The following is a 26,383-nucleotide window of genomic DNA, read 5'->3' as shown; positions in this document are numbered from 1 at the left end:
ATATACGAGATGTGCCTATATTCACAGTGCTTTTGCCGACAATTTCGCACTCGAGTATCAGGCATCATTCGTGTACTCTAGAACGGCGTATGATGGCGAACTTGCTCAAATATCTGACGTGGGGTCTCGGCTCGCAAATTGGACCAACTCTCTTTAGAATAAAATAAAAAAAAAGACAAGGAATGGTTTTGTGTATCCTGGTCGATCTACCGCACTGGACTCATGTCACGAATGTCAAGTTCATTGAATTCGTGCCAAGTCAGCTGTGTGGTCAGATCTGTTGATTCGTGGATCGATTGATGATAAGTCTAGGTTTCTATGTAACGCGGTAACAGCGTTGGCTTTATTTCCACATTTGTGGGGCCTAGGGCCACACTCGGATCCACAGTTTTATGCCAGTCACCATATCGCGGTTCTTATTCTCTAATATAATTGGCCAGTTTCTGTGGAATTGGTGGCCTAGGGTCACGTGGGATACGGCAAAGATACTTAAGTGCCTTTGTACGGCTTGGACCCCTTCCCCCCCCACCTGTACTTCCCTTCTTCACCTTCGTGTGTAGCCGGAATGCCAGTACCAGTACGATCCCACAGTTTCCACCTTCCATCGTTCTGTAATAAGTCGAAACCACAGCAACTGAAGTACTCCACCTCAAGAGTAATGTGGTAACGCAGCAACTGAAATCACCATTTCATGTGATGCCTGACGTTCAAGTTCTCTCCGGGTCTCAACTCCACAGCAAGCGAGAACCATGACGCTACCAAGCTACTTGTGCCAAATCCCGGCGCAATGTCCCTCTTTCGCGCAAACGTTGCTTCGGGCCGGTATGTCCAAGTATTGCAGGTCGCATTAGCTAATCCCAATCTTGATTGCGTACCCGCATAACTAGCCATATCTCGCCGTGAAGCACTGGGGTTCGAGCCGGATCGCGCTACTTCGGCACCACACCGCCTTCTCCGCACCGGCATCCATCCCCGAAACGGCATCGTCCCTCGCCTACCCTGTTTTCCGTATCATGTATTGCATTGCTTCTGTTCATATCTTCGAATCGCCTACTGCTCTATGTCCCAAGATATATGTGGTGGCCATGGCGCTCCTGCACCCTCTTCCTCATTTGACTCGCTCGAAGATCGCCGCCAGTCAATCTGCAGTCTATCATAATGTGGAACAGGCTGTCCATTCCAGCCCTCGCGGCACTGGCCCAAATATGCACAGCGTCCTACGTGACGTTGATGCCGCCAAAAGCCCAAGGCCTTCTCAATGAGACCATGGCATGGCTCGACACCTGGTACGACCCCTCGGCCGGCTATCTTTACGATTGCGCCGGCTCCGTGGCACTACGACATGAGACGCGCAGCTCAGCCTGGTATGCATTGGGTCTACTGGCGCGTAACAATGGCAGCGATGCAGTCGAGGCTGAGAGGATTGTTCGTAACATAATCCAGGCGCAGTTCAAGAACGAGCAGGACCAGTGGTATGGTGACTACGAAATGTACCCAGGACAACCCCAAGTCGGGAGTTCGGTGTACCCGGCCGTCATCTACAACTCGTGGGATCCAAATTGGCGCGGTTTTGTCGGCACGACTTTTATCATGATCTTGGAAGAGTTCGGTGAATTATTGAGTGACGACACCCAGGAAATGGTGCTGGAGTCGTTGTACAATACTACAAAAGGAGGTCGGTTGTCACTATTGATTGACTACTTGGACACCGTCTCACTGATCTATTCTCAGATACGTATAGAGTCGGCGGTGTCGATGACGATAACTTGTACCCCTCATACAGCAACCCAGTGAGCATCTGTTTTTCTTAAAGACTGGATACTCGATGTTGCAGTGGATGCTAATCCATTGTTTCAGGCCATTATGCGAGCCTTCGTATCAGGATGGACCGGCAGGCGACTCACCGACAGCAACATGACGGCTTCGGGTGAGATGTATGCTCAGGAGATAATCGACCTATTTACTATGTACGACACCCTCTCGGAGTTCAACAGCGGAACCTACACAGGCGTCTCGCTTTTCGGCCTTCTACTATGGTCCAAGTACCTTCCCAATGACTCCGTTATGACCGAATATGGCCCCAAGATGTTGCAAGACACCTGGAAGGCCGTTGAGCAACTCTGGCATCCAGGGTTCAAGGTATGTTGAGGTTACGGGCTCTTTGCGACAGCAATTTACGTGCTGACTTGCAACGAAAGAACATGGTCGGCCCCTGGGATCGGGCATATGGATTCGACATGAACCGCTACGTCTCTCTGATGGGACTGTGGTTCTGGGCCTTGATCGGCAAAGACAAGTCTTCCATAATCGAGCATCCGCAAGACATGTCGCATTCTCCCGACTGGGCGTGGGGTCCTCCAATGGCTGTATTGGCCGGTTTTCATGAGACGCTCATCCCGAACGACACTCTTACTAAATTGGAAACGTTCAGTGGAGAGCATATCTTCACGGCTTCGGCGTACTATCCGCCGTATGACCTGAAGCCGCGGAATATCACCACGTGGTTGTCGGAAAACCTAACTATCGGCGGCGAGTCATACACCGAGAATGTGTTAGGTGGCCCCTCGGAGAGTCAGGTAAGTAAAGATACACAATGGCACGCCCGCTCGGGGGGGACTAATAAGTGCATTTAGGGCTCATTTAACCCCGCCATCATCCACTGGAATACCGGCGACGAAATCAACTTCTTATCCGTGAGTACACCCAATGCAAAATATTAGAAATGCACGCAAACTCACGTACAACAGTGGTATGCCACCGAAATGGCGCTCGAGGCCGACGTCTCGCCGGGGAAACTCAACTTGACATACCCTCAGGGCAACGCTTCTTCCACCTTCACCTTCGTGGTTGGCACATTCAAAAAGGTCAACATGATCTTGAGTTGGGAGGACCTCCAGGGGTTGAATGTGACCCTCTCAGGTAATGTCAATGCATCCTACAGTCTGTCCTTCGCAGGCCAACTCGGAGGTTCGGGTGATCTGGTCCGGGATTTCGAGTTCTGGAATTTCACCTATACGATGCCGAGTGGGTTTGAAGGGATTCCGAATATATGCCTGGAGTTGAAGCTTAGCGAATGATGCGGGCAAGGTAAAAAAGGAGTGTTCATGACCTAAGATTACCACGGTACTTTGTTAACTTGCCTTTTACCGCGTCTTCCACATAATTAACTGGCAGAGCTTCGTCTCTATCACGCGATCAATGCATCTTTCTTGTCCGAGATATAATTGTCATTTTTCAGTCTACCCCGATCATTCGTGCAATGTATCACATTGTAATCAGGACTTCGTGAAACAAACTAAGAAGTCGTTACTACGCCTAGTCAGAATCATTCCATTTTTCAACATGATTAATCTATGACTACAGGCTACTATACTAATGGAACCACGAGTTGGCATGAAATGTTTCAACGTCCTAATGTTATCTCGGGTTTCCTCTTCGTTTCTGCGTAAAACAATGACACATCCATGCCCATTGCCCCAGCGCCAGATGCAAGGCGAGCGAGAGGCCCCAGGGTTGAGACCCAGATTGATGGGGCTCAGACACAGCTGTGTCATATATAGTTTGATCAAACGTGCTTATCCAGCTTCACAAAACTACCGAGTATTAACGATGCTAAATAATACTCGTTTGGGGTTGTACCAGATTTTAGTAGAGAGAAACACTGTAATCGACTCGCTTGTTGGGGCACAGATAGAGCTTGAAACCGCATCGCCATGAGATGATGCGCCCGGAGCGTCCTAGGAATGCCTACGTTTCGTCCTAATAAGTAGTTAAGACGCAGCACCAAGAAAATATTCCAATCACATAAAACCGTCTGATAAATGCATCATTTCGACCCTGCACCGTCCCTCGTGTTTGCAGATCGATACATGACTGATGACGGTGATATGGCCGATCTCGAAGATCGCTCGTCGCCGATGCAGAGCCTCAGTGCCAAACGTATCCAAATAACCTGACTCTAGATGCATCCGGAATTAGAGATGCCGAGACTCAGCATGTTTCGACCGGTTTACTGGGAAAACGGGCATTACCGTGCGACGCGTACTTAAAAAGACCGTCTATCTTCTCACCACAACGTTGATGACTTACGTTGGTGACAAGCTGGCTCTGTCATCATTCAGGTTTTTATTTTTTTCCATCTCTGGTCTAGAGCAGCGCTCAGTATCTTGTCCTTTCTCTTAATTAGTACTCACTCTCTTCATCGTCTCTCACAGTCCTCGAAACGACTACAAACATCAAAATGCGTTCCGCCGCCGTTATCCTTGCCTTCGCAGCCCTCTCTATGGGTCTCACCATCAAAACAGAGCGCCGCCAGGATGATGTGAATTCTATCTTGGCCGCACTCGAGCAGGAATCTCCTGATGATGCGGCTGCCGCGAGGGGTGCAATCAAGCGTCAAGAAGATATGGAGTCGATCCTCGCTGCTCTAGCTGCCAACAACCCTGACGATGCTGCCGCTGCCGCTGCTGCCTTCGGGGGTGGTGCTTCCACTCAGAAGAGAAGCGAGGAGACCCCCGAGGAGCTTGCTGAAGATATGGAGTATGGTGAAGATATTGCGAAAAGAGCTCAGGAGACGTCTGAGGAAATTGCGGAGGACGAAGCGTATGGGGAAGATGTCGCGAAAAGAGTTGAGGAGACGCCTGAGGAAATTGCGGAGGACGAAGCGTATGGGGAAGATGTCGCGAAAAGAGTTGAGGAGACGCCTGAGGAAATTGCGGAGGACGAAGCGTATGGAGAGGATATCGCGAAAAGAGCTCAGGAGACGCCTGAGGAAATGGTGGAGGACGAAGCGTATGGTGAAGATGTTGATAAGCGACAGGACGACGTTGCTTCAATTCTGGCCGCTCTCCAGCAGGAGAGCCCTGATGATGCTGCTGCTGCTGCTAGCGTTTTCGGCAGGCGCCAAATTGAAGAGGAAGAGGAGGAAGAGGAAGACGAATAATTGGTTTACATTACTACGGGACACCCTGTTCGTGCGTATTCTCTTGCGCAATGACATACTTAAGTCATCATCTGTGGCCGAAATTATGACCAATGTACATATTTTCCAATCGAGATGGCGATGGTGGATGATTCAGCTCACTCTCTTCAGACTGTCTGTTTAGTACCTCTCTATATGACTTACACTGTCTGTTGAATAAGCATCAACCCCGACCTGAACGATGAGAAATTCGTTTGGATAGTTTTTCGTTTCACTTCAAATAAGATGTACATGCCATCTCGTTCTGTCTCTGCGATAATATCGTTTTAATTCTTGTTTATTATACTATACTATGCGAGCTTACGGCTTATGAAGACGGGTCTAATGAACCGAAGTGTAGTGGGTAAATCACCCTGTTATACAAACAAGTGTAACACGACGCTGCGAATTTGTATATTTCTGTATTCAATTTTTCTCCTCGCACGAGAAGCTTACTGAATCAAAACGAAGGATGGCATCGGTATACCGCTGTGGATTCTAGTAAGATGCCGAAATCTACTAAACTTTCCCCCATCACTTTCGTGGTGGACATGCGTGGCCACCATAACAACATCAGCCTGGTTGCAGCGGCTTATACACCAGCCAAGCAAAAGGAGCATTGATAGATGGGCAACATCCTTAACCGTGTCTCCATAACACAAACAAAACCAAATTATAACCGTCATTTTGACAGCCTGCCCAGATGAGATTAATCTCCACTTAGACCGCAAAATATCTGTTGAAGATGCTGGACCCATGAACTTGGCCTACACCCTCGACTTACTGTGAAGTTAGCGGTTTTAGAGGGGGGCTATAGAGTATGGTAGCCGCAAATAAGTTAGTTGTCTTAGTAGGTAGGTAGACTAGGTACGATAATAGGGAGCTTTGGTAACTTAACTAGCACTATCTATTCTATAGGTAGACCAATCACATACGCTTAGATTGTTGTTAATAATTTTCTCGGACTGCTTCTACAGTTGTGGGTCTCTTGTACAACTTATCACAACCTGGTCTACTATTCCGTGAGTGAAAATATAATTCACGCGTAGGTACTACATGAATCCATACGTGTATCGCGGTGTAGTGCGCAGCCTGCCAAAGGCTAAAACCTCGCATTGATAGGCCTCTATATCACAGCCATGTGTATCTGCAAGGCCTGTTTGCTCTCCCACCGCAAGTTTACCCCAGGCGCTACATAGAATATGTAACCTTTCTTCATCTCAAATTCCTCTCCCTGTGCCTTCATAATTCCTTCCCCGTTCGTTACAATCAACACGCCTGGACCCTCGTTGGCCGTCAACTCTTCCGTCTCTCCCTTTCCCAAATCAGCCTTGAGCATGTCAAACTCGCTCATGGGTGGCTTGTACACGACCGTCTTTCCGTTCTTGCTCTTGTCGTACGTCTGGCTGGGGAGGTACACGTCATCCCTGCTGTGGGTCTTGAAGGTGAGTACGTTGGCGAAGAGGTCGATGCTGTTTCGGTCGGCGGGTGGGCAGAATCCCGTGTTCAGGACATTGTTGGACCGCGCCATACACTCGACGATGTCGCCCGACAGGTAGGCGTGGATGCCGTCGGCGGGAATGTAGATGGCGTCACCGGCCTGGAAGACCATGTAGTTCATGCATAACAGGGTGACGAGGCTGCCGGCATCTTCAGGTCCGTACTGATCTTGGAGTCGTGGCAGGAGGTTCAAGATATATCCCGCTTCGGATGGGAGATCTGATCTGGAAAGCTGGGACAGCTGCGTCTGCACCTCCTTGACTGTCGAAAACTCTGCCTTCATCAGCTCTCTCGTGACATTGCGCAGTGTCTCGTCATCCCATTTCCCCGGACTGGGATCAAACCGTTTCAGAGGCTGCAGCGCAAACAGCGACTGAATCTCGCCCAGCGGTTTGAACCCGGCAAACACTTCAAATTTGCCCAGTGCCACCGCGATCTCGGGCTTGTGATTGGGATCCGTGAAATTTCCAGGATCTTCCTCGTGCAACTTAGTGGCGAGTGCCTTGTTGGGGTGCAGCTGCAGTGGTAGGGCTTTGGAGATGGACAGGATTTTGGGCAGGAATGGGAGCTGCCCATCATAGTACTGCAGCACCTTCTTGCCTAGAAGCTGCTCCTTGTCGGTTTTCAGCACGTCGGAGAGCAGCTCGCCACTCGAGAGCACACGCGCAGGGAAGTCGGGGTAATCGCCGAACCACATTTCCGAGTAGACGGCCGACTCGTCCAGCTTGAAGTCGGTGCCAGGAGTTTGGGCGCACAATTGGGCGGCCAGGGATGCCTTGCCCTGTTTGCCCCAGGGGTAGTTATTGCAGGTGCCACTGAGCTGGAAAACAGACGGCGCCATGTTTGCGGAGGTCTGATGAATTTGCTGAATTTCCATAAGGAGTCCGAGGGTTGACGACTCTTGGCAGAACTCGTTTGAGAGAGCTGATGATTCAATGGTCAGATGTATGAACTAAAGAGATGAACGTCTTTAAAAGCTTGACGCTTCGGATGTCGTTTTGTATCGCCCAAAACGTACGTCATAGACCATATCATCATTATGATCAACTCACGCTGTAGAATGAGTGGGTTTAGGTGGGGGTTGTGACATGGATCCAGAGGTCCTGCAGGTGCTGCTGTAAGTGCAGCAGCTGACATTATTAAGACGGCGTCGTTTTAAACACTCTCTTGTTACCACACCAATGCACCATCTCCATATGAAATGGAACTGGCTCAAATGAACCCAATCATTTTGTGCAAAGCATCTGGTCTCCAGTACCCAACTCGGATAGTGCTCAAGTAGGCTCGACGGGCACACCCTGGGACTTGAGAAACATCGAAAACCAGGAGATAATATTATTAAATACGCCGTAGGCTCGGAGCCCCCGGTACCTCTACTAGTACTCCCGTATGTCAAACCGTGCCCTAATGGCTGGACTAAATACATAATTACAATAATTTGGTCTTCAAGATCACATTTGTAGTCTATTCGAATGTAGATCGTCCCTTCGTAGTATCAATACAGCAAGCAGTCAGTCATTATTCCAATTCTAACAGTTAGTCGGGTCGGGCGTCGGGCATTGCTGTCGAAGTGTCACTTCACCACTACCTCAACTTATGAAATACAATATGACCGTGGTTCTTCCAAAAGTCGCCAGTTTGGGCATGACTCTCAAGGCATAGCACTGAGCATCCGATCCCAGGCTATCGCTTACGTCTGCGAGCTTACCAGGTCCTGAACTCCTGATTTCGCTGCACTTTTCTTTTGTGTTGAATTACACTCGGGTGGTTTAGATACGGTACGGGATTTAAATTTGAAGACTTTACCAGGATGCCTGTTGCGATGGGCTTCGTGAGTTTTGATGCTTATAAACGTCGGTAGAGCAAGTTTGCAGTTGTCATTTGGTCTGAGTAGATTCTCACCGTCATTGCGCCCTGTTGTCCCTTCCAAACTATGGAGGCAAGCCACACTTTCACGGTCACTTGTAGCCACAACGATGCCGCTCTGGCCAATCTGATGGCTCCCTTTGTCATCGGGGCCCACCTAAATTGCCGAACCTCTCAAATGATGACCTAAAAGCTGTTTTAGTTCGCCATCTCGCCCTCCAAATCCGATAACGACGATCTGCCTGCTCCCTCCTACCAGCCCAATTGTACTCCAGCATGCAGGGGCTCATGAAACCGACGACCACCGCCACCATGTTGTCGCGCCAACTCATGCGCCGACAGCAGCACCCTCGCACATCACCAGCAACAGCGGCAGCGGTTGCCCGAATAGTCGCGCAACGCAACTATGCCACACCTTCAGGCCCGCCACCTGCTGGCTTCCGCCAAAAGCGACCGACGCCCTGGGACGAAGACCAGGAGAGCCTCATGGACAAGAATGGACGCTATTTCCTGATGACGGAGATGTTCCGCGGCATGTATGTCGCGATGGAGCAGTACTTCCGACCACCGTACGTTTCGGCCCTGGTTGGCATTGGCAGCATCACGTTCATATCAGAGGCTTAACGAAGAATCTTAACAGCTACACAATATACTACCCCTTCGAGAAGGGTCCTATCTCGCCGCGTTTCCGTGGTGAACACGCACTTCGACGATATCCCTCGGGCGAGGAACGCTGCATTGCCTGCAAATTATGCGAAGCCGTATGTCATATATATCTAACCTGAAGCACTCGAACGTAATGTACTGAACATGATCCAAATGCAGATCTGCCCCGCGCAAGCCATCACCATCGAAGCTGAGGAGCGAGCCGATGGCTCCCGACGAACCACGCGGTACGACATCGACATGACCAAGTGCATCTACTGCGGGTTCTGCCAGGAGTCTTGTCCCGTCGATGCTATCGTCGAATCTCCCAATGCCGAGTATGCGACAGAAACAAGAGAGGAGCTGCTGTATAATAAGGAAAAGCTGCTGGCGAATGGAGACAAGTGGGAGCCTGAGTTGGCGGCTGTCATCCGGGCGGATTCGCCCTACAGATAAAAGGGGGGGTCCTAATGATGATACGAGAGGTGTCAGATGTACATTTTAGTAGAGCAAAGGCAGCATATATCATTTGTCCTAGGGCAATGGCTTGGAGTTCGTTTCCAGTTGAGGTCATTCCATGTAGAGGATGCAGAATGAACATGCTCCCGGTCCAAATCCTCATTATGTCATTTTTGTCCATACTTGAACAATGCTCTATGCTCCTGACCACTTGAATATTCAGCTTCATGAACAAGCCGTTGCTGATTTGATTGATATATTTCTTGCAGCTTTCTTCAGGGCCACTAAAAAACGTGACGGCTACTGGAAATAGGCGCATCATCATTGGCCAACAAAATTGGCAGCTGCAAATCACCGCGGACTTGAGTTCGGACGGCGGATCACGTGACAGCTTACTGCCGGAGTTAAGCTCTGAGCAGGCCGATTAGGCGCTAGTTTTGAGAAGCTCGAGACACTCTTGATCCGACAAGAAATTTAATCTTCAAGCTCTTGGAATTTCGACGAACGTAACCACTTTGCACCTTCAGTCAATACAAATCAAACCGCCGTCCACCACTAGACCCGCTTCATTCACCCGTTCTTCTCGGGAATAAGGTCAATTGATTCTCTCCGGGAAAAAACAAACATCACAATGTTCCGCACGGCATTACTCCGCACCGCCGTTGCGGCATCCCGAATCGCCGTACGACCCGTCGCCCGTGTCCCTATTTCGAGAGCTGTTCTTTCCACACCTGCCATGCGACCCGTCGCTGCCATGTCGATGCGCATGTACTCTGCCGCTGCAGGGTTGAAGAAGGAGGAAGTTGAAGGCCGCATCATGGGCATCCTCCAGGGCTTTGATAAGGTCAACGATTCTACCAATGTACGTACGATCTACGATTGTCGGATGGGGAGGATCGGGAAAGACAGGCCGTGGTTTCTAGACGACAGACCCTCGAGCGTGCTAACTCGGTGCGAATATAGATCAAGCCCACTGCTCACTTCTCCAACGACCTGGGGCTGGATAGCTTGGATACCGTTGAGGTGGTCATGGCGATAGAGGAAGAGTTCAGTATTGAGATCCCGGATAAGGAGGCCGATGCCATCCACAGCGGTAAGCTTCCCTTTGCTCAACATCTGAGCACCCCCCCTGTCCACGGGCGACCATGGCCATCCACCTTGAACTGAGCTGTTCATTAACAAAATGCTACAGTGGACAAGGCAGTGGAATACATCCTAAGCCAGCCCGACGCCAACTAAATCCCCATCAACCTGTACATTTATTTAACGCCACTCCGAGATTTTTAAGGGGTAGGGTATGGGGGCGGCAATCGTGTATGCAAGGAGGAAGTCACGGTGCCCTGGACAACGTCTGGTGGCGGGTGGCGATGAGACGGCCATGAAACGCGACTTGCCGGACACCCCACGGGAACCGTCCTCGCGTCAGTGTACTACTGTATTGATCTTTTCTCCGTTCGTCGGCGCCTCAGTGATAGTCTTGCTTCGCATGTGACTGGTGGCGGAAATTTGATATATTGGAGTGCCGTTAAGAGGAAGGCTTTGTTGCACGTTGCCCGAATCTTCTGGCTCTCAACATCACTGGCCTGTTTCCTCTCCGGGAATGATTAAGTACAGCCAAGACATGGAGGAGCATACACAACAGGCGCCCGGCCCAACCAAGATCTGTGTGACCCAACCAAACATGGCATCACACGACAAGGTGGCATTCAACTTCAAAGACATACACATTTTGATCTACAAGCCCTAGTGGCCTCTTGGAAAACTAGAGGGCATGAATCTCAACGTCACCGTACATTACAGCGCATTCAAATTTCTTGACCAGCTATCGGACCTGCAGGTTTTGGGGGCCAACTCTTCTCACTAGAAAATGAGCATAGCTAGATATTGAGACAGTCTACATGTTGAAATCGCATGTCCAGTTCTTGGACTAGACGGACAGGTTCCGAATTCGGCTTGGAAGATTTGTCCAACAGAAGGCGAGGACCATTGACCAGCAGAAGCAAGCAAGATAATTCCGAGGGGAAGTATCAACCAGATCCAGAAACTTGGACAACTTCAACCAGGAGAACTTGCTCTATCTCAGAATTTGTCTGCCGCGAAGCGTGTTTGTCCTCGCAGACATCTTCAGTTGGAGACCACCTTTGACATATTGAAGATATGAACATATAGTTATGTAAGTGGATCAATGGCCTATACTAGGCCTATGTTTGTAGGTACTCTTGATCCAACAATAACATCTCTATAGTAAAGGATTCGATCCTTCCTGAATACTCTGGGTTCTCAACGGCATGATTGCGCCTTAGTCTTTCAAGGTTGATCGTACTTGCGAAACCTCCAACTCGACCAAAGTCAATCTTCGCAGTGCAGTTACGCTGTTCGGGCGCGCAGGCCTCCATATCTTGTCTAATCCTCCGGATTGTGCCGGCTTATTATACAACATACGGTGTCGGATCGCACTGGTACTGGCTTTCGGGCTACATAACAAGGTAAAGAAGGGAATTACAGGTTGGGGTGGGGGAGGGGTGCGTGGTGGGGTTATGGGGTCCAAGCCGCACCAGGGCTCTTTCACCCAGCTAACATTCTACCTAGAACTGTACGCCCGTACATAGACTCCCGTCTACATTCAGATTAGCACCACTCACGAAACTAGCTCTCTGACTCGCAATCCACACTACCGCATCCGCAACCTCCTCCGGTTTAGCCATCCTCCCCATAACGTTCTTCTCCAACTGGCTCTTGAACAGATCCTCGTTCCCTTTCTCGATCCCACCCTACACCCCATCCTCCACATATGTGTTTCCCGGGCTGATACTATTTGCCCTGACCCCCTTGGGTGCCAGTGTGTGCGCCAGCTGTGTCGTGTAGTGAATCAACGCCGCCTTGATGGCTCCGTACGGGCTAGGCGCGCTGAAATCGACATCTCTCCCTGAGACTGAACCAATGGTAACAATAGCGCCCTTGGTTCTCTCCAGATGAGGCAGAGCAGATTGGATAAAATGGTAAGTACCCATTACATCCACGTCAAAGGTCTTCTGCCATGACTCGGCCGTGTCGGGAATGGAGATGGCCGAGACGTTGGCCACGATGACATCTATCTTCCCCTCAACAGATGCGCAGGACGAAACCCAGTTGCCAAGCTGGCTAGAGCTGGAGACATCCACGACCTCGCCAACGGCTTTGGCGGACGGGAAGTCGACTTGCAACTGCGAGTTGGCCGCATTGATGTCTGAAGCGGTGCGGGAGCAGAAGTATACAGTTGCGCCTTCGGCGAGGAAGCCGTGGACAATTGCGCGGCCAATGGCTTTCGTGCCCCCTGGAGTTCTAGTTAGTCAAGTATCAAGTGTTTTTGTGGGTTTGGAGTCGGTTGGGGGTCTAATTACCGGTCACCAGAACGACTTTCTTTTCCAGGTCCAGATGCATAGTGTCAGTGATTTGTAGTTTGGTACTCTGGTATGGTATAGCTAGTTGGCTTCCGGGGTTTCAGGTTCAAAATTTACGGTAGGATATAAAAACAAGTGCGTTCGCTATCGTGTGGACGGACACTTTTATCAGTGGTCCGCAACCGAGGTCATGTGGGGTGCTCCTTACATACAACGATGTTCTACCGAGTTGTATCGACCTCTCGCAAACCCTGATAATATGGGTCAGTTGGATATCGTATTACCAGAGGCTCTGGACGCCATAACCCCTGATTACCGTTGTGTTACGGGAAGACGCTCGAGTCGACTTCACGGGTCGACTTCCTGTGCCCACCACAACCAGACAATAATTCCACATTGCTGTCTTCCGTGAATCCAGATAAAATCTCGGACAACTGGTATGAACGGGCCGGGGTTTTAAAGTAACCGGGAAAGAAGAACAGCAGCGGTTGGCGAAGCAGTGGCAGATAGGTTCATGCAGTACCTGCATTCGTCTTAACGAGCGTCATTTCGGACTGTGGCATCAAGTTGCCAGCTACGCCAGCCCTATCTTTAGTCGACGTAGAAGGATTTCAATCGAACTCAAAAGTAGAGCTAGCAAGGAAGATGACCCTGCATGTCCTGCAACGCAAACACTGTACAAGAACACCTAAAGTCAGCAGCCTTACCAGTAGCCTGCGTGAAGCTTGGGGTAGTAACTACATTTAAATAGAGCCGAAAAGCAACACGAACAGGAGCCCCAAACTTTCTTTCTTTCCCCGTTGGAGTCGAAGTATCTGTCGTATGGATGGGTAAATAGTATGTCATTCGATATGTCCATCAGCCTGTATTGGTAGCAGGGGGCATCTTCATGGTATTGTTTCGAGCATCTTCGAGGGGAATTGCACGAGTGAACTATGGCTACAAGGGAGCCGACGCACCAACCTACAACAATGGCCAGACAGTCAAAGCAATATATGTGGAAGGGGGGGCCATTCGTAAATAAAGGGGCTTCAGCAATATTAGGGTGAATATAGTGATGAGCTTATTGAATATACCAGACAAAAAGAACTAATTGGATAGTGTAGGCAACATGATCGCACTCACTATGTCTCTTTAGGACAGGAGTGCCGATGTTATCTTCATAGTTTCTCCGAGTTGCGGCGAGGGGGGAGGGGGGGGAGGGGACGTTTGCTTAATCCCGTCTCCATAAAATACGAAATTATCTATATAGGTTGGCAGATAGTAAGCGAATAAAATTGAAACTAGGTTTGCTATACCGTGCGTCTTGAACCGCACTAAAACTCGGAATTGCTGTGAAGAAAATACAATACCAAAACCGGTATAGATAGTCGATACTGTAAATATTATTATTAAATACGCCGTAGGCTCGAAGCCCCCGGTACCTCTACTAGTACTCCCGTATGTGAAACCGTGCCCTAATGGCTGGACCAAATACATACGCTGCGTCGTCGGTTCGCCCTATTGGCGACTGCGTTGCGTTCACTGCCATACTACGTTGGTTCTCAACCTACCAACAAAGTCCCCCCTGAGAAGATCGATGCTATCTGGGCCTTGAAGCTGTCCGACCCGTCCCTAGCAGCCACCTTACAATAGTCCCACTAACTACTGGTTCTCCTGTTGCCGTTGCGAGGTCTCTGCGAGAGTATAGTGGCCGTGGTGCGATAGCGGCCCGTAATCGTTCCCTCGGTCCTTCCAACAGCCCGCAAAAGAGGATTACGTGCTCTGCCGTCTCAGGGGCGTCGCCACAGCGGCATAGCGGCGAGTACACGCCAAAAGCCCCTGTCTTGAATAAGAAGGCTGCTAGTCCTATTTTTTCCGTCCTGATCTGGCACAGCGTAGACGCTTCCAGTCGGTTCAGGCCGAAATACTTGCCCCCTTTCGGTATCTGCATCGAAGGGCCCTCCGGTTCCTCAGCGATAGCGCGTCGCTGGCGATCGTGATGCTCTGCTCCGGTGAGCCATCTCTTCCTCCAGTGGCCGAGGAGGGCAGCCGGGACCTCATTTTCCTCACTCATCCACTCGGAGCCCCGGGCCTCCTTCTCCATAGTGTACCCTGCCGGTCGGAGTAGCTGCGACGCCTGCTTCCTCTTCGCCGGCCTATCCTACCGGAGTATATGTGACGCTTTAGCGCTCGCGCTGCGAAGCAGATTTCTCTTCCCGCTAAGCCGTAGCCGTTCTTCAAACTTAGCAGCCCGGGCACTAAGATAGAGGTCTAGTGGCGGGATTGCTGCTTCTGCTTCCAGGTGGCGAACCGGCGTCGCTTTGTGGGCGCCACAGACTACCCGGAGGCACTCGTTCTGTATCCCCATCAGGCTCTTAGCTGGCCCTGCCGGTTCCTCACTTATAGTATGCCACGCAGTCGCCCCGAAGGCGATCGCGCTACGGATAACCACCGTATATAACAGCCTCGCCCGTATAAGATCGCAGCCCCACGACATATTGACTAGCTTTATCAGGGCTAGCTTTTGAGTTGCCATTTTTGTTTTAACACGCTCAACATGGGCGTGCCACGTCAGTTTGCGGTCGAACCAGACTCCTAGGAACCTCGCTGAGACTACCGGCGACACTGTGGCGTCCCCAAGGCGAATACTTTGCGGCAAGGGCTCTCGGGCCCTAGTAAAGTGCATTAGCTCACTCTTGTCAGGAGCGAACTTCATCCCGTGCCTCACTGCCCACCGCTGACACGTAGCCCATGCGCTCTCCAACCGACGGCAGGTCGTGTCTGGATCGGTGCCGACGCTTAGCAGGTTCGTGTCGTCCGCGAACCTGACTACTAAAAGTAGTGGGTGCTGCTCCGCTAGTACAGCGTTGAAATGTATAATATAAACAGTATCGGGGATAGCGGTGACCCCTGGGGGACGCCAGCTCGTAGGGGGATTGGCTCTGACTCCTTGCCATCGAACCGGAGGCGTACCGTCCTATCCTCCACGAAGCTGCGTACCCACTCCTGAACCCACTCCGGGTAGCCTTTCCGGGCTAATATGGAAATCAGCCGTCTGTAATTGACCGTATCGAATGCCCCCTTGATGTCTAGCTGTAGCAGCGAGGCGATGCCCCCGCGTCTCCACGCCGTATAGACCACGTCCTCAACTATACGTATTGCCAGTTCGGTGGACCTCCCAGCGCGGTTACCCATTTGGCCGTTTGGTAGTAGGCCGGCCGCCTCAGCTACTTTGGTGATACGCTGGCTCATCGCCGTCTCTATTACCTTCCCTACCGTGCTAAGCAGGGCAATGGGGCTACTGTAAATAATTTCTATCTACTATTATGTACTTCGCCTTGGGAAAATCCCGGGCCGTATGAAATGGTCGGCCAAGACAGAAAGCGGCGAAGACCGAAAAGAGCAACAAGGTTGTTACATTGCTCCCGAGGCGCCGTCTCGATGCACTTTGATAGCAAAGTCTAAGTCGATCAAGAACGAGGGCCAGGAAGGGTTTGCCTCGTCTTCGTTGATCATAAGATTGTGAATTGAGATATCTCGGTGGAGAAACCGAACTCATGAAGGGACTTTTGTCCTTCAATACAGCCCCGTAGCGCGTCGAGCAGAGCTACACGGAAGCTTTCCTGATAGAAGGACTTTCCATAGTCACGACTAATGATACGCCGACGTATCCGATTTGGGAACTTGTTACGGCTAAACTCAGGCAACGTGTTCTCCTTCCCGATCAACAACGCCGAGATTGTTGCAACCAACTGGTATAATGTCACGAGTACCCTCCGCTAACACTGAATGAATTAATTCTCCCAATATCACCTTTGTAGCCATCCTTGCAGCCATGAAGCTAGTCTCTGAACCCCCCGGAAGTTCAGTAACGTACTCCCAAACGACATTCCAAGCCACTGTCGAAAACAAATCAATCTTTACCACGGGCGAATTCATCTCACATCCTTCTTAGAGAAACCTCGCCCCTATACTCTACCTTTCAATTCACAACGACCGCACATTTGGCTTCTACCATATAAAGTCAATTTGCTCGCCGAAGCCGACTGGACCGCCTTCAAGCTCGTGCTGTCGTGTCCGTTTCTTGGGGTGTCTTGCAGTGAATATACTTGTGTCGCCCTTTGCCGTCTTGTCCAATCTGGCCCACCAGAAAATGCATGGTTCGGAAATATTGCAGTTGGTTTGGGGGTCATCCTGCTTGGATAATGCATGTGAAGGTCCCGATCTGGACATGTGTGGGAACCCGGTCAATACCCCATGGGGAATATGATATGTCTCCTGTGGGGTTACTAAAGCCAGGGATAGCGGGGGTGACGGATATGCACAAGAGAAGGGCATGCTGTTCTCCGGTGGCCTACATTGCTGGAACTGTATGACTCCTTCAGACTCGACCATCATATTAGCATATGTCTGGTTAACACTGGTTTGGCCATAAAACGTATTCCTTCCTAGTTGCTCCACACTTCATAGACCATAATAACCCCCCATGGACTCCAAAGACACCGAGGCACAGAGGTTCGACACCATCGCGGGTACGCAACATGTGGAAAATCCTGACAATGACACGCCCAAGTACCACAAGTTTCAAATTTCCAGCCATGGCGGCGGTGATACCGCGTTGCATTGCTCAACAATCCAGACGAGATTCATGTGCCCATCGATACGGCATTGGAGAGGAAGTTGATGAGGAAGATCGACTTCATGATCTTGCCGTACCTCGCCGTTTGCTATGCATTCTTCTATGTGAGCGTGTTTGGACCCGAAATTCATTTAGTCAGCGATCCCATTAAAAGAAAGACTAACACTGCTCAAACAGATCGACAAGACGACTCTCTCCTACGCCGCTATCTTCGGCATTCGAACGGACCTCAACCTGAGCGGCACTGAATATAGTTGGCTGTCTGGCATTTTTTACGTTGGGTACCTCATCTGGGCCCTACCGACCAATTTCTTGCTGCAGCGATTCCCCATGGCTAAATATTTGGGAATCAACATTTTCGCCTGGAGTGTACTTCTCATGCTGCAAGCCGTCTCGACCCATTTTGCTACCCTGGCTGCCCTACGAGCCCTCAGCGGAGCAGCCGAGGCGTGTGCTGACCCTGCATTCATGCTCATCACAAGGTATGGCCTCTTTCCCAGGGTCAACATAGAAATGCCGGATTTGCTAATCGGAGCGAAGCATGTGGTATACTCGCCGCGAATAACCCATCAAAATCGGCCTCTGGTACACGGCCAATGGCCTGGGCATCGCACTGGGCGGGCTACTCGGCTACGCCATTGGGAGCATTAAGGGCGCGCTTCCGAGCTGGAAGTATGAGTTCATCATCATTGGTACCTTGTGCTGCATCCGGGGCATCATGATCTTCTTTATGCTTCCAAGCAGTCCTGTGACGACCAAGCATCTCACTGCGGATCAGAAGGAGTTGGTGGTCGAAAGGCTCAGGGAGAACCAGACGGGTATCGAGAACAAGACGCTCAAGCCGTACCAGGTCCGGGAGGCATTTGCCGACTACAAGCTGTGTTTCTTGTTTGCGATTGCGCTGATGCAGAGTATTGTGAACGGGGGGGGGGGGTGTCGAATTTTGGGACGTTGATTGTGAAAGGGTTCAACTATTCAACTTGTGAGTTTCTTTCATGGGCTGACTGTACGAACTTTAGTTCATGCGTTTGCTGACTCTACAAGTGGCCACTGCGCTCCTGCAGATTCCGTACGGTGCGTTGATCTTTGTGGCCGTGTTGGGGTGCGTCTATATCAACGACCGCATGCCGCCTAGTAATCGCTGCTACATGATCGTCATCTTCCTTCTGCCCAACATTGCCGGGGCTGTTGGTATGCGCTTCCTGCCCCAGGATAACAGCATCGGTAGATTAATCTGCTACTATGTAAGTCAACACCCCGCCCATTTCGCCACTTGGACTATTGCTAAATCGTGGCTTGTCAGTTGACCGGTTCAATCAATGCCTCTTTTGTGCTTCTCCTCTCCCTGCAAACCGCCAATACGGCGGGTCACACCAAAAAGGTTGTCACGTCCGCCTGCCTTTTCTTCGGCTACTGCACTGGCAACATCGCCGGGCCCTTCTTCTACAAAACGGAACAGGCGCCCCGGTATACCCTGGGCATTTGGAGCATGATTATCGCACACCTGCTCGAGGTTGTCATCGTCGTAGTATTGCGGTTCCTTCTCAAGTGGGAGAATGACAAGCGGGATCGACTGCAGGGGATTGGGGGTCATGTTCGGGTGGAGATGTCTGAGGCGACCAGGGCACAACGCGAAGCGGACTTGAATGTGAGTGCGTTTGGGGATTTGACTGACTGGGAGAATCTGAATTTCCCGATATATATACTAAACAGAACTCAAGGTTTACGGTAGTTTTGTATATGGTAGATACATGAGATCTGCTGCCATTTACACAGCGAAGTTAGTACAGCCTATGCTGCACTTGTAGGTGACGTCCCGAAAAAGTGACATCACGATACAGGGGGATGCGCCATAACCCCACCCCTCCATAACTGCATATCCGATCGGCGTAGGGCGCGGCCGGGTTGCCACAGGTCACCCAACCCCGCTCAATCGCATCACTGTACAGGTAGACTAGCTCCAGAGACTCGGTACAACGCCGCCCGGCCAGGCGTTGCCGCATCGGACTTGTTGCCGATTGGGCTTGAAGGGTCCAAGCAGGCATGGAAACAGCATTCTTCTCCTACTTCAAAAGACTTGAGCATACCGCAGGAAACGGACAGTTCTCATATGTACATGCCGACATACTTGCAACCATGCCACCACGCCCACCTTTCTCCTCACTACCCCTCGACCCCAACGGCCCGCCCGGCAATGCTTGGGGTCTGTACGGCAACTCGGACAAGCTCGGGGCTCTCAATCTGCTCACACCAAACGTGGTGGCCGAAGCAGCCTCGGAGATTCGAACTGGAGAACGTATATCCTTGGACTGGCCATTGAACAAACCGTCGTATCCGAAGTTTCGATCGAGATCCGTTTGAGTGGAAGTTGTGTAACAGAGGCGGTCGGTCTGTTAATGATGACCATGTCAACTTCAACACGCAGTGTAGTAGTCAATGGGATGGATTCCGGCATTACGGTACGCATGGGAAAACCTGGCGAGCGAGTTCGTTTCCAAAGACACTCACAAGCTCCAGGATACCAGAAAGCAATAAGGTTTTATAACAACACATCTCAAGCTGATCTAGAGAAGCCGGAGAACATTGGCATAGACGGTGAGCCCTCACGGTAGATACGTCCAACGATATGCCGTGCGTTGACAATCCCTAGCCTGGGTAGAAAAGGGCGGCGTGGTAGGTCGAGGCGTACTTCTGGACTACTTATCTTACTGTCATAAGCGTTCTATCCCCTTGTCCGCCATGTCGAGCGTCGCTATTCCCTTGTCACACTTGAAAGAGCTCGTTCAAGAGCATAACATTATTTTTCGGCCCGGTGACATTCTCTTCCTCCGCTCCGGCTTCACCTTGGCCTACGAGTCGCTGTCCCTAACCGAGCAAAAGGCGCTCGCATGCCGCTCTTCGCCCGACTTCATCGGCTTGGAAGCTACGAAAGAAGTGCTGCAGTGGATCTGGGAGTCTGGATTTGCAGCGGTGGCGTCCGACACGCCCAGTTTTGAGAGGGCGCCAATCGCCGGACCCCACACAGCCAAAGGGGGCCAGTGGGAGGGTGAGGAGTGGGAGGATGAGATTATTGGCGGTGGGTTGCTCCACCAATGGTTGCTGGCAGGATGGGGACTGCCGATTGGGGAGATGTTTGATCTCGAGAACCTGAGCCGGAAATGCGAAGAGTTGAAAAGGTGGACATTTTTCGTGAGCAGCGTGCCACTGAAAGTATGACTGCACTAGTTTGATGGCCAAGCAGATGATTACTGACGATGACAGGTTCCTGGGGGCGTGGCAAGTCCACCGAATGCGATTGCGATATTTTAGGTCCTGGAAACATCACCAACTGGTAGCGGATTTAGGGATGAAGCAAGGAGAGCCTGGGGAAATTGGGCCCTCATTCTTGTGGTAGGCATTATTTGTGCTGGAAAAATGGAGATGATAGACCGTCATTCACTGACAATGAACAAAGATTTGATCTATAACTGGCATGTCACCCCCACCAGGTAGCATATTGGCTAGTATCCATGCTGTTGCATTAGCTGCAGTCTTTACAGCTCCGAGTTTGAAAAAAGCCGCTCTGTCTCACGAAAGATCGTCTCACCCAAAGAGTATTGCAACCGTGGGATACAAAGTGGTCGAGGGCACCTGAAATTGGAAGCGCAGCCTATGGATCCGTTTGCTTTATTGATATACCCTGGCGTCATCTTTACTTTGGTCTTAACTGGGATCATGTAACGGGTCGATCGGGCAGTTACGGCGACAGTGTCATCATTATTGTTCGACGTCCTCAACCCTAGCGTCTATGGGAAAGAAAAACAAACATCTGGTACTCATAAACCAAAACTTTACTGGGCATCTTTCAGTTGCAACTAGAGACAGTATCATCACTGTTACTCGATTCACAGAGCTACATTCCCGTCTTACAGTCGCGGGCGGGGGATATTCTATTTTTAATTCAAGTTCCAAGCTGTGGCCATCCAACCTTCAAATGTTCCAATGCCTCATCTTCACTGACCACATCCGCATACTTGGCGTTCAAGTCAAACAAATTCGCTCTTTGGATCTCCTCACTGCGGTCTCCACAGGCGGTCCCCACAACCTGACTATTAGTTGGCCAGTTTATATAGCGTGGTTATGTCGAGGTCACCACTCACCATGGGTCTGAATCCATTTTGCATGGCATCCAACGTACTCGCCCTCACACAGCCACTCGTGCTCACTCCACAAATGACAACCGTATCTGCGCCCAGCAATCTCAAATCTGTAGCCAGACTCGTGCCGAAAAAAGCACTCGCATACTTCTTCTTGACTACCATCTCGCCCCTTTCGGGTACCAATCCGTCTACCCAGCCGTTGTACCCACGCGTGTCCCCCACGTTCCACACATCGAGGGACTTGGATTTTAGCCAGAAAAGGCCCGCATCTCGCATATCCAGGTCGGTGTATTCGACAGTTGTCCATATGACGGGGATTGCCGAGGAGCGGGCCTCTGCGAGTAGATGCCGCATGGCTTCAGGTGCCTTAGTCGCTGGCTCGTAGCCAGAGCAGTTTAAGGGCGAGCCTTCGGTCCAGTAGGCTTTACAGACATCAATCAGGACAAGTGCGGGCTTACTGCCCCAGCCCATCCGGTTGCCAAAGTCGGATTGTTGGTGCGAGGCGGCTTGGGAGTGGGCATCGAGTGCAGAAGTCATGTTTGAGTGGAATCAGTGAAGGTGGTTGCCTAGAACTGTTGTAATTCAGGCGTCGGTGTAACGGACTGGGAAGGTTTTCTTTTTCTTCTTCTTTTTTTATCCTACATGCTGTCGATATCTGCGATAGTCTATAGAATGGATTCTTATCACAGATTTCGGTGCTCTCCGTGAATTGTCGCCTTTGTTCGGCTACCGCTTCCGAAATGAATCCAGACACGTCAGAACCACTCCGACCTCGGCAGATCGGCACACTACAAGAATACGGCAAGTTCTGAAATACCCTACTACCTTCGTACACACTTGGAATCTCTATGAACTAGAATATGTCACATGTTATGGGGATTCCTATCATGGATATTTCCCCACTATGTCCCAAGTCAATCGTGTACTTAACCCAATATGTAGACCACGAATCACACTTAGATAGCTCGTAGGCATCCGGTCGCCCAAGTATGCGCAGAAAACCACACCAATCCTGTCACAGGAATGTACAGGTTAGGTGCATTGATCTCGTAACTTCCCCACGCAGTGCCCCATATGATCCACCACAACTAAGACCTCGACCGGTTACAGCAGTTGATCTGAGGTTTCCCCGTGTCCCCGAGGGGTTCCCTCAGCCTGTGTACCTCCGGATGTTCCCGTAGAGAATCCGGGTCTAATATACGTTCGAATTCTGTACATCATTATCCAAGTCACAGATAGAGACACTCTCTGCCAAATACGTAGTACGCCATATGCTCCGATTATCATGTTGCCACCAAAATAATCGAGTTAGGTATCGTGTAATGTCGTATAGCTGATAAGTAACTGCTTTGGGCCAATTATACCGCCCACATTCTAGCACTAGTCGGTTCAGTCAGAGACACAAACAAGTGGCATAATTTCAAAGGGAAAACAACCTTACCAAGCCTCCCACTTCTGGCCCCCCATGGCAATGAGGCGGTTGAATAACTCGTCCCTCAGGGGCAGTGCTGTCACCTCCCATACAACACCCATCCTATCTGTGATCTCCAGACCGTCGGCAATTTCGCGGCCCAGGGACCATCCCACAGCGATCTTGGCCTTCCACCCGTAGCCACCAATCTTCTTGAGCTCCTTGATGTCGCTGACAGCGATGCTCCAGCCGGGATGCAGGTCTTCTCGGTCTACAGTTCCAACTTTCTCGATGGTGACGTCGGTGCTAAAAGCCACGGCGGGGATGGTGGCCTTGGTGCTGATGTAGACGTGTCCCTTGTGGCCCTTGTATCTAGCTTTGAATTCAATCGGTCCCGATGTCAGGTTGTCATTGGCTGTCATCACAGCGCCCAGGCGTGCCTTTGCAGGTTTAGAGCCTGCCTTGGCACGCATCGCGTCTGCTCTGATGGCCGATTTGACGAGCCCCTTAGTAGTACTTTTGAAAAAGCCGAGGATTCTGCTCCCCTTCCTACCCTGCTTTGAATTCTTTGTGGCATCAATGTCATCGTCACCGTTTTCATGGGAGATGTCGGTATCACACTGCATTGCAAGCTCAAGTTCGGCTTCGGTGGCATTGAGGGGCGGCTCTGCTCCCGTTGCGCGCAGGTCCGCGTCAGTCACGACTACCGGCTGTTCCGGAGGGGCTTCAGAGAGACGCGGTGGCGGAGGCAATGGCGCCTTATTGGCTTCGCCAACACGAAGAAGCGTAAGGGTCAGTTGGGCGTTGGTTGGCACGCCCTTTAGGACGGTATTGCGAAGCTCCAGCAGTTTCTGCCAATGGGGAAAGTTCCTGTCGAGCAGCTTAATGCCTCGAGTAAAAATGGGACCGCCGAAGAAAACCAATCCAGCGCCCAGCGTCATGCCTTTCATGAACATGTACGACGTAACAAACATGGAGATGGCCAGAAGAGGCACGACCAGAGTCGCAAGCCTCATACGTGCAACGTCGCGGGGGAAGGGGGTCGTTGGTGAAAGGGCATTAGCGAACCTCTCCCACGTGTCGGAAATATCTGCGATTCCATGCATGACGGATCGCATTTGAGTCCACATCAAGTTTTCGATTGGAACTTTGGTCTTGTCAAACTGTTTGCTTAGTGTGCCGCCAGCCGCCACGTCTTTGGCATCGGCAGCACCCATGGCAATACCAGCGGGGTCGGGAACGGCATTCCCTGGACCGTTTTCGTCTGTGTGCGGATCGGACTGGGGATGTTTTCCTGTTGCGCCGGTGATACAGATGGAACTGATGGCGTTGAAGAAGTTGCTAGCCTCCTGTTCGACGGCTTCGCCCTTGTGGTTCTCGGGAGCGCCCGTGGCACTGTTGACACTGCCCAGCACTCCGGCTATGGGTTTCTGGACACCACCAGAGCTGCTGTTGACGAGAGAAATTGGAGCTGGAGGAAAGAGGTAAGCTCTTACAGGGGGGTAGATAATCAACGCAATAACCGTGGCAGCCAAAAGTGGGGTGATGAAATCGAACGTCCATGCAACAAAATATGCCTACAGAGGGTGTGTCAGCTATCGCGTCTTCATCGATATATAACATCAGAATGCATTTAATTTTAACCTACCGTACAGAATGCTGTCGTCCTCCTGGTTTCCCGCCAAGACCGTAGACGGGCTAGGTGCTTGACTACGCTGATGAGACCGATGACGACAGTCATGTATAGACGTTCGATGGTGGCTCGCAACTTGTCTGGCGAGAACTCCTCCTCGTAGGCGATGTTTAGGTCCAAATTCCCAGGTACGACATGGGATACTTCCCGGACATGGTACATTTGCTGTTATGGTGTCAGCTACAACTCACCGCCACGATGTCAAAAGGCACTTCTAGTAATGTCGAAACCAACCTTATTAAATCGTCGGATGAGCAGCCAGAGATCTTCATTCTCCAAATTTCCGATAAGGGGATTAACGATATGGTCCTTTGTTTCGTTCCACCCCAGATTGGCCACATCCTCCTCGGCATGGTCCTGCTGCGAGGCACCCTTTTCCTCGTGGTCGTCCATTGCGAGAGCATGCGATAGCGTGGGCTCGTCGGCAAGAGCAGTTGAGACATCTTGCTTGCCGGGGTTTGTGACTAGTTCTGTTGAGTGAGGAACGGGCAGGAAATCTGACAGCGCGGTTCCAGCATTGGCAGGGCTTTCTGGCTTTGAGTTTAGGTCGTTGGGTAAAGCCATTTTGAGCCGATGATCTGGAAAGCAAAACAGAAGGATGGAGAGTACCTAGACCTTGAAATGCGGCTGGAAAGAGCAAGAACAAAGGGGAGAATCTCAAGCTGAGGGATCAGACCGCAGCTGATGCTTATGAAGTGCTTAGCTACGTATTGCAACTTCTGTAGAGGATGTCATCACTGATCTGGTGCTCACCAGACCTGGGAGTGTTGGCAGTGACTGCATGCCAACAAACGGCTTTGACATTCCAGAAACATATGACGTAGATGGCTCTTTCCTCAAGAGCTGAAAGCTGAGCCAGTCGCCCAGCGCGGGCATTTGGGCAGACGCGAGAAGGGGAAAGTTGAAGCGCTAACATTGCACTATCGATGAATATTCCGGAGACTGATGTGCTGAAGGGAGCAAATCTGGGTGACGCTGCAGCAATTCACCTGCCCATGACGCTCAAGTGTCGTTGTACAAAAGAAAAACCCGTCACTCCAAACATAGAAGTTGGCCGGGTTTGAAACTCGGTTTACTCACTAGCGTCAAGCCGGGGACATCAAGGCGCGACATTGTCTTTCAGCAGTTTTTCTTTAGCGACCCGCAGCAGCAAGCCTCGCGTCTTATTCATTTTCAGGTTCGGACAACTACGACTTCTAGGACCATATCAACCTCGGTCTACCTGGCGAGAGCATAGTTTGGTATAGGAGGCTGATGAGCGATTTCAATGACATGGACAAGCGTTCTTATCAACTCATCTGCGGTCTTGCCCCTGGTTTTAACCCGCTTCGGACTGATTCGTCATTAATGACAAGAGCAGGCATGCCTTGTCAGCGACAGGGTGGACGGGAGTCAATTGACCTCGCTTATAAGATCGTGGAGGATCTGCCTTGGCCCTTGGGTTCCCCGAGACGCAGTACCAGATATTTCAACCGGCAGTAACTAGGGTTAATATTGTCACTTTCGGCACTCATCCAATCGCATCAAGCTGATCTTATCAGGAATGCGGATTGAGTAAGTCGTGATGCATAACTGCCGAATAGCGTGCTAGCACTAGACGTTTCAACTCCACTGGGCCGCGTACGCCTGCGGATCGCAAAAAGATTTTTTTAGGAGCCAACATAGCGACTTTGCGACATTTGTTAGATCTTCTTATTTCCCCCATGACT

The 26,383-nt window shown here is 50.8% G+C and overlaps 10 protein-coding genes across 10 annotated transcripts; 6 read left to right on the top strand and 4 right to left on the bottom strand.

The window, feature by feature from the left end:
* Nucleotides 1–1,230: 1,230 nt before the first annotated feature.
* Nucleotides 1,231–3,077, top strand: BCR38DRAFT_459944 (uncharacterized protein; the record flags this gene model as incomplete). The annotated part of the gene is made up of 6 exons (XM_040862351.1): nt 1,231–1,675; nt 1,732–1,790; nt 1,858–2,139; nt 2,199–2,576; nt 2,634–2,693; nt 2,748–3,077. The coding sequence occupies 6 exons, from the start codon at nt 1,231–1,233 to the stop codon at nt 3,075–3,077; spliced, it is 1,554 nt and encodes a 517-aa protein (XP_040713262.1).
* Nucleotides 3,078–4,240: 1,163 nt separating this feature from the next.
* On the top strand, nt 4,241–4,942 carry BCR38DRAFT_488093 (uncharacterized protein; the record flags this gene model as incomplete). The annotated part of the gene is made up of 1 exon (XM_040864231.1): nt 4,241–4,942. One exon carries the CDS (start codon nt 4,241–4,243, stop codon nt 4,940–4,942), a length of 702 nt encoding a protein of 233 aa, XP_040713261.1.
* Nucleotides 4,943–5,921: 979 nt separating this feature from the next.
* BCR38DRAFT_443279 (RmlC-like cupin domain-containing protein) lies at nt 5,922–7,630 on the bottom strand. The gene has a single exon (XM_040860866.1). The coding sequence runs from the start codon at nt 7,335–7,337 to the stop codon at nt 6,087–6,089; it is 1,251 nt and encodes a 416-aa protein (XP_040713260.1). The 5' UTR covers nt 7,338–7,630; the 3' UTR covers nt 5,922–6,086.
* A 1,026-nt stretch (nt 7,631–8,656) lies between these two features.
* On the top strand, nt 8,657–9,427 carry BCR38DRAFT_349031 (NADH-ubiquinone oxidoreductase 23 kDa subunit mitochondrial precursor; the record flags this gene model as incomplete). Its single annotated transcript, XM_040856460.1, has 3 exons — nt 8,657–8,895; nt 8,967–9,087; nt 9,152–9,427. The coding sequence occupies 3 exons, from the start codon at nt 8,657–8,659 to the stop codon at nt 9,425–9,427; spliced, it is 636 nt and encodes a 211-aa protein (XP_040713259.1).
* A 634-nt stretch (nt 9,428–10,061) lies between these two features.
* On the top strand, nt 10,062–10,669 carry BCR38DRAFT_488090 (putative acyl carrier protein; the record flags this gene model as incomplete). The annotated part of the gene is made up of 3 exons (XM_040864230.1): nt 10,062–10,292; nt 10,394–10,523; nt 10,623–10,669. 3 exons carry the CDS (start codon nt 10,062–10,064, stop codon nt 10,667–10,669), a joined length of 408 nt encoding a protein of 135 aa, XP_040713258.1.
* A 1,291-nt stretch (nt 10,670–11,960) lies between these two features.
* BCR38DRAFT_443272 (uncharacterized protein) lies at nt 11,961–12,922 on the bottom strand. The gene is made up of 2 exons (XM_040860865.1): nt 12,811–12,922; nt 11,961–12,743 (listed from the first exon to the last, which is right to left on the bottom strand). Exons 1-2 carry the CDS (start codon nt 12,848–12,850, stop codon nt 12,202–12,204), a joined length of 582 nt encoding a protein of 193 aa, XP_040713257.1. The 5' UTR covers nt 12,851–12,922; the 3' UTR covers nt 11,961–12,201.
* A 4,356-nt stretch (nt 12,923–17,278) lies between these two features.
* On the top strand, nt 17,279–19,163 carry BCR38DRAFT_459939 (major facilitator superfamily domain-containing protein; the record flags this gene model as incomplete). The annotated part of the gene is made up of 7 exons (XM_040862350.1): nt 17,279–17,324; nt 17,432–17,535; nt 17,609–17,913; nt 18,077–18,366; nt 18,396–18,413; nt 18,476–18,675; nt 18,735–19,163. 7 exons carry the CDS (start codon nt 17,279–17,281, stop codon nt 19,161–19,163), a joined length of 1,392 nt encoding a protein of 463 aa, XP_040713256.1.
* Nucleotides 19,164–19,567: 404 nt separating this feature from the next.
* Nucleotides 19,568–20,740, top strand: BCR38DRAFT_459938 (uncharacterized protein; the record flags this gene model as incomplete). The annotated part of the gene is made up of 5 exons (XM_040862349.1): nt 19,568–19,727; nt 19,783–19,890; nt 19,949–20,026; nt 20,082–20,641; nt 20,693–20,740. The coding sequence occupies 5 exons, from the start codon at nt 19,568–19,570 to the stop codon at nt 20,738–20,740; spliced, it is 954 nt and encodes a 317-aa protein (XP_040713255.1).
* A 600-nt stretch (nt 20,741–21,340) lies between these two features.
* BCR38DRAFT_374818 (putative N-carbamoylsarcosine amidase) lies at nt 21,341–22,280 on the bottom strand. The gene is made up of 2 exons (XM_040857328.1): nt 21,571–22,280; nt 21,341–21,515 (listed from the first exon to the last, which is right to left on the bottom strand). The coding sequence occupies exons 1-2, from the start codon at nt 22,105–22,107 to the stop codon at nt 21,372–21,374; spliced, it is 681 nt and encodes a 226-aa protein (XP_040713254.1). The 5' UTR covers nt 22,108–22,280; the 3' UTR covers nt 21,341–21,371.
* Nucleotides 22,281–22,459: 179 nt separating this feature from the next.
* BCR38DRAFT_526516 (uncharacterized protein) lies at nt 22,460–25,238 on the bottom strand (the record flags this gene model as incomplete). The annotated part of the gene is made up of 4 exons (XM_040865358.1): nt 22,460–22,950; nt 23,012–24,558; nt 24,630–24,839; nt 24,909–25,238. The coding sequence occupies 4 exons, from the start codon at nt 25,236–25,238 to the stop codon at nt 22,929–22,931; spliced, it is 2,109 nt and encodes a 702-aa protein (XP_040713253.1). The 3' UTR covers nt 22,460–22,928.
* Nucleotides 25,239–26,383: the final 1,145 nt, after the last annotated feature.

This window comes from Pseudomassariella vexata, assembly GCF_002105095.1.
Source record: "Pseudomassariella vexata strain CBS 129021 chromosome Unknown BCR38scaffold_11, whole genome shotgun sequence".
NCBI classification, from domain to species: domain Eukaryota; kingdom Fungi; phylum Ascomycota; class Sordariomycetes; order Amphisphaeriales; family Pseudomassariaceae; genus Pseudomassariella; species Pseudomassariella vexata.
The sequence above is the reverse complement of the archived record's forward strand: the minus strand, read 5'-3'. Positions and strand labels throughout refer to the sequence as shown.

Coding starts and splice junctions, on each gene's coding strand:
- BCR38DRAFT_443272 (XM_040860865.1), bottom strand. CDS start 12,850: ATGCATCTGGACCTGGAAAAGAAAGTCGTTCTGGTGACCG. Junction 12,744..12,810: donor GAAAGTCGTTCTGGTGACCG/GTAATTAGACCC, acceptor CTAGAACTCCAG/GGGGCACGAAAGCCATTGGC.
- BCR38DRAFT_374818 (XM_040857328.1), bottom strand. CDS start 22,107: ATGACTTCTGCACTCGATGCCCACTCCCAAGCCGCCTCGCACCAACAA. Junction 21,516..21,570: donor AAAATGGATTCAGACCCATG/GTGAGTGGTGAC, acceptor ACTAATAGTCAG/GTTGTGGGGACCGCCTGTGG.
- BCR38DRAFT_443279 (XM_040860866.1), bottom strand. CDS start 7,337: ATGGAAATTCAGCAAATTCATCAGACCTCCGCAAACATGGCGCCGTCT.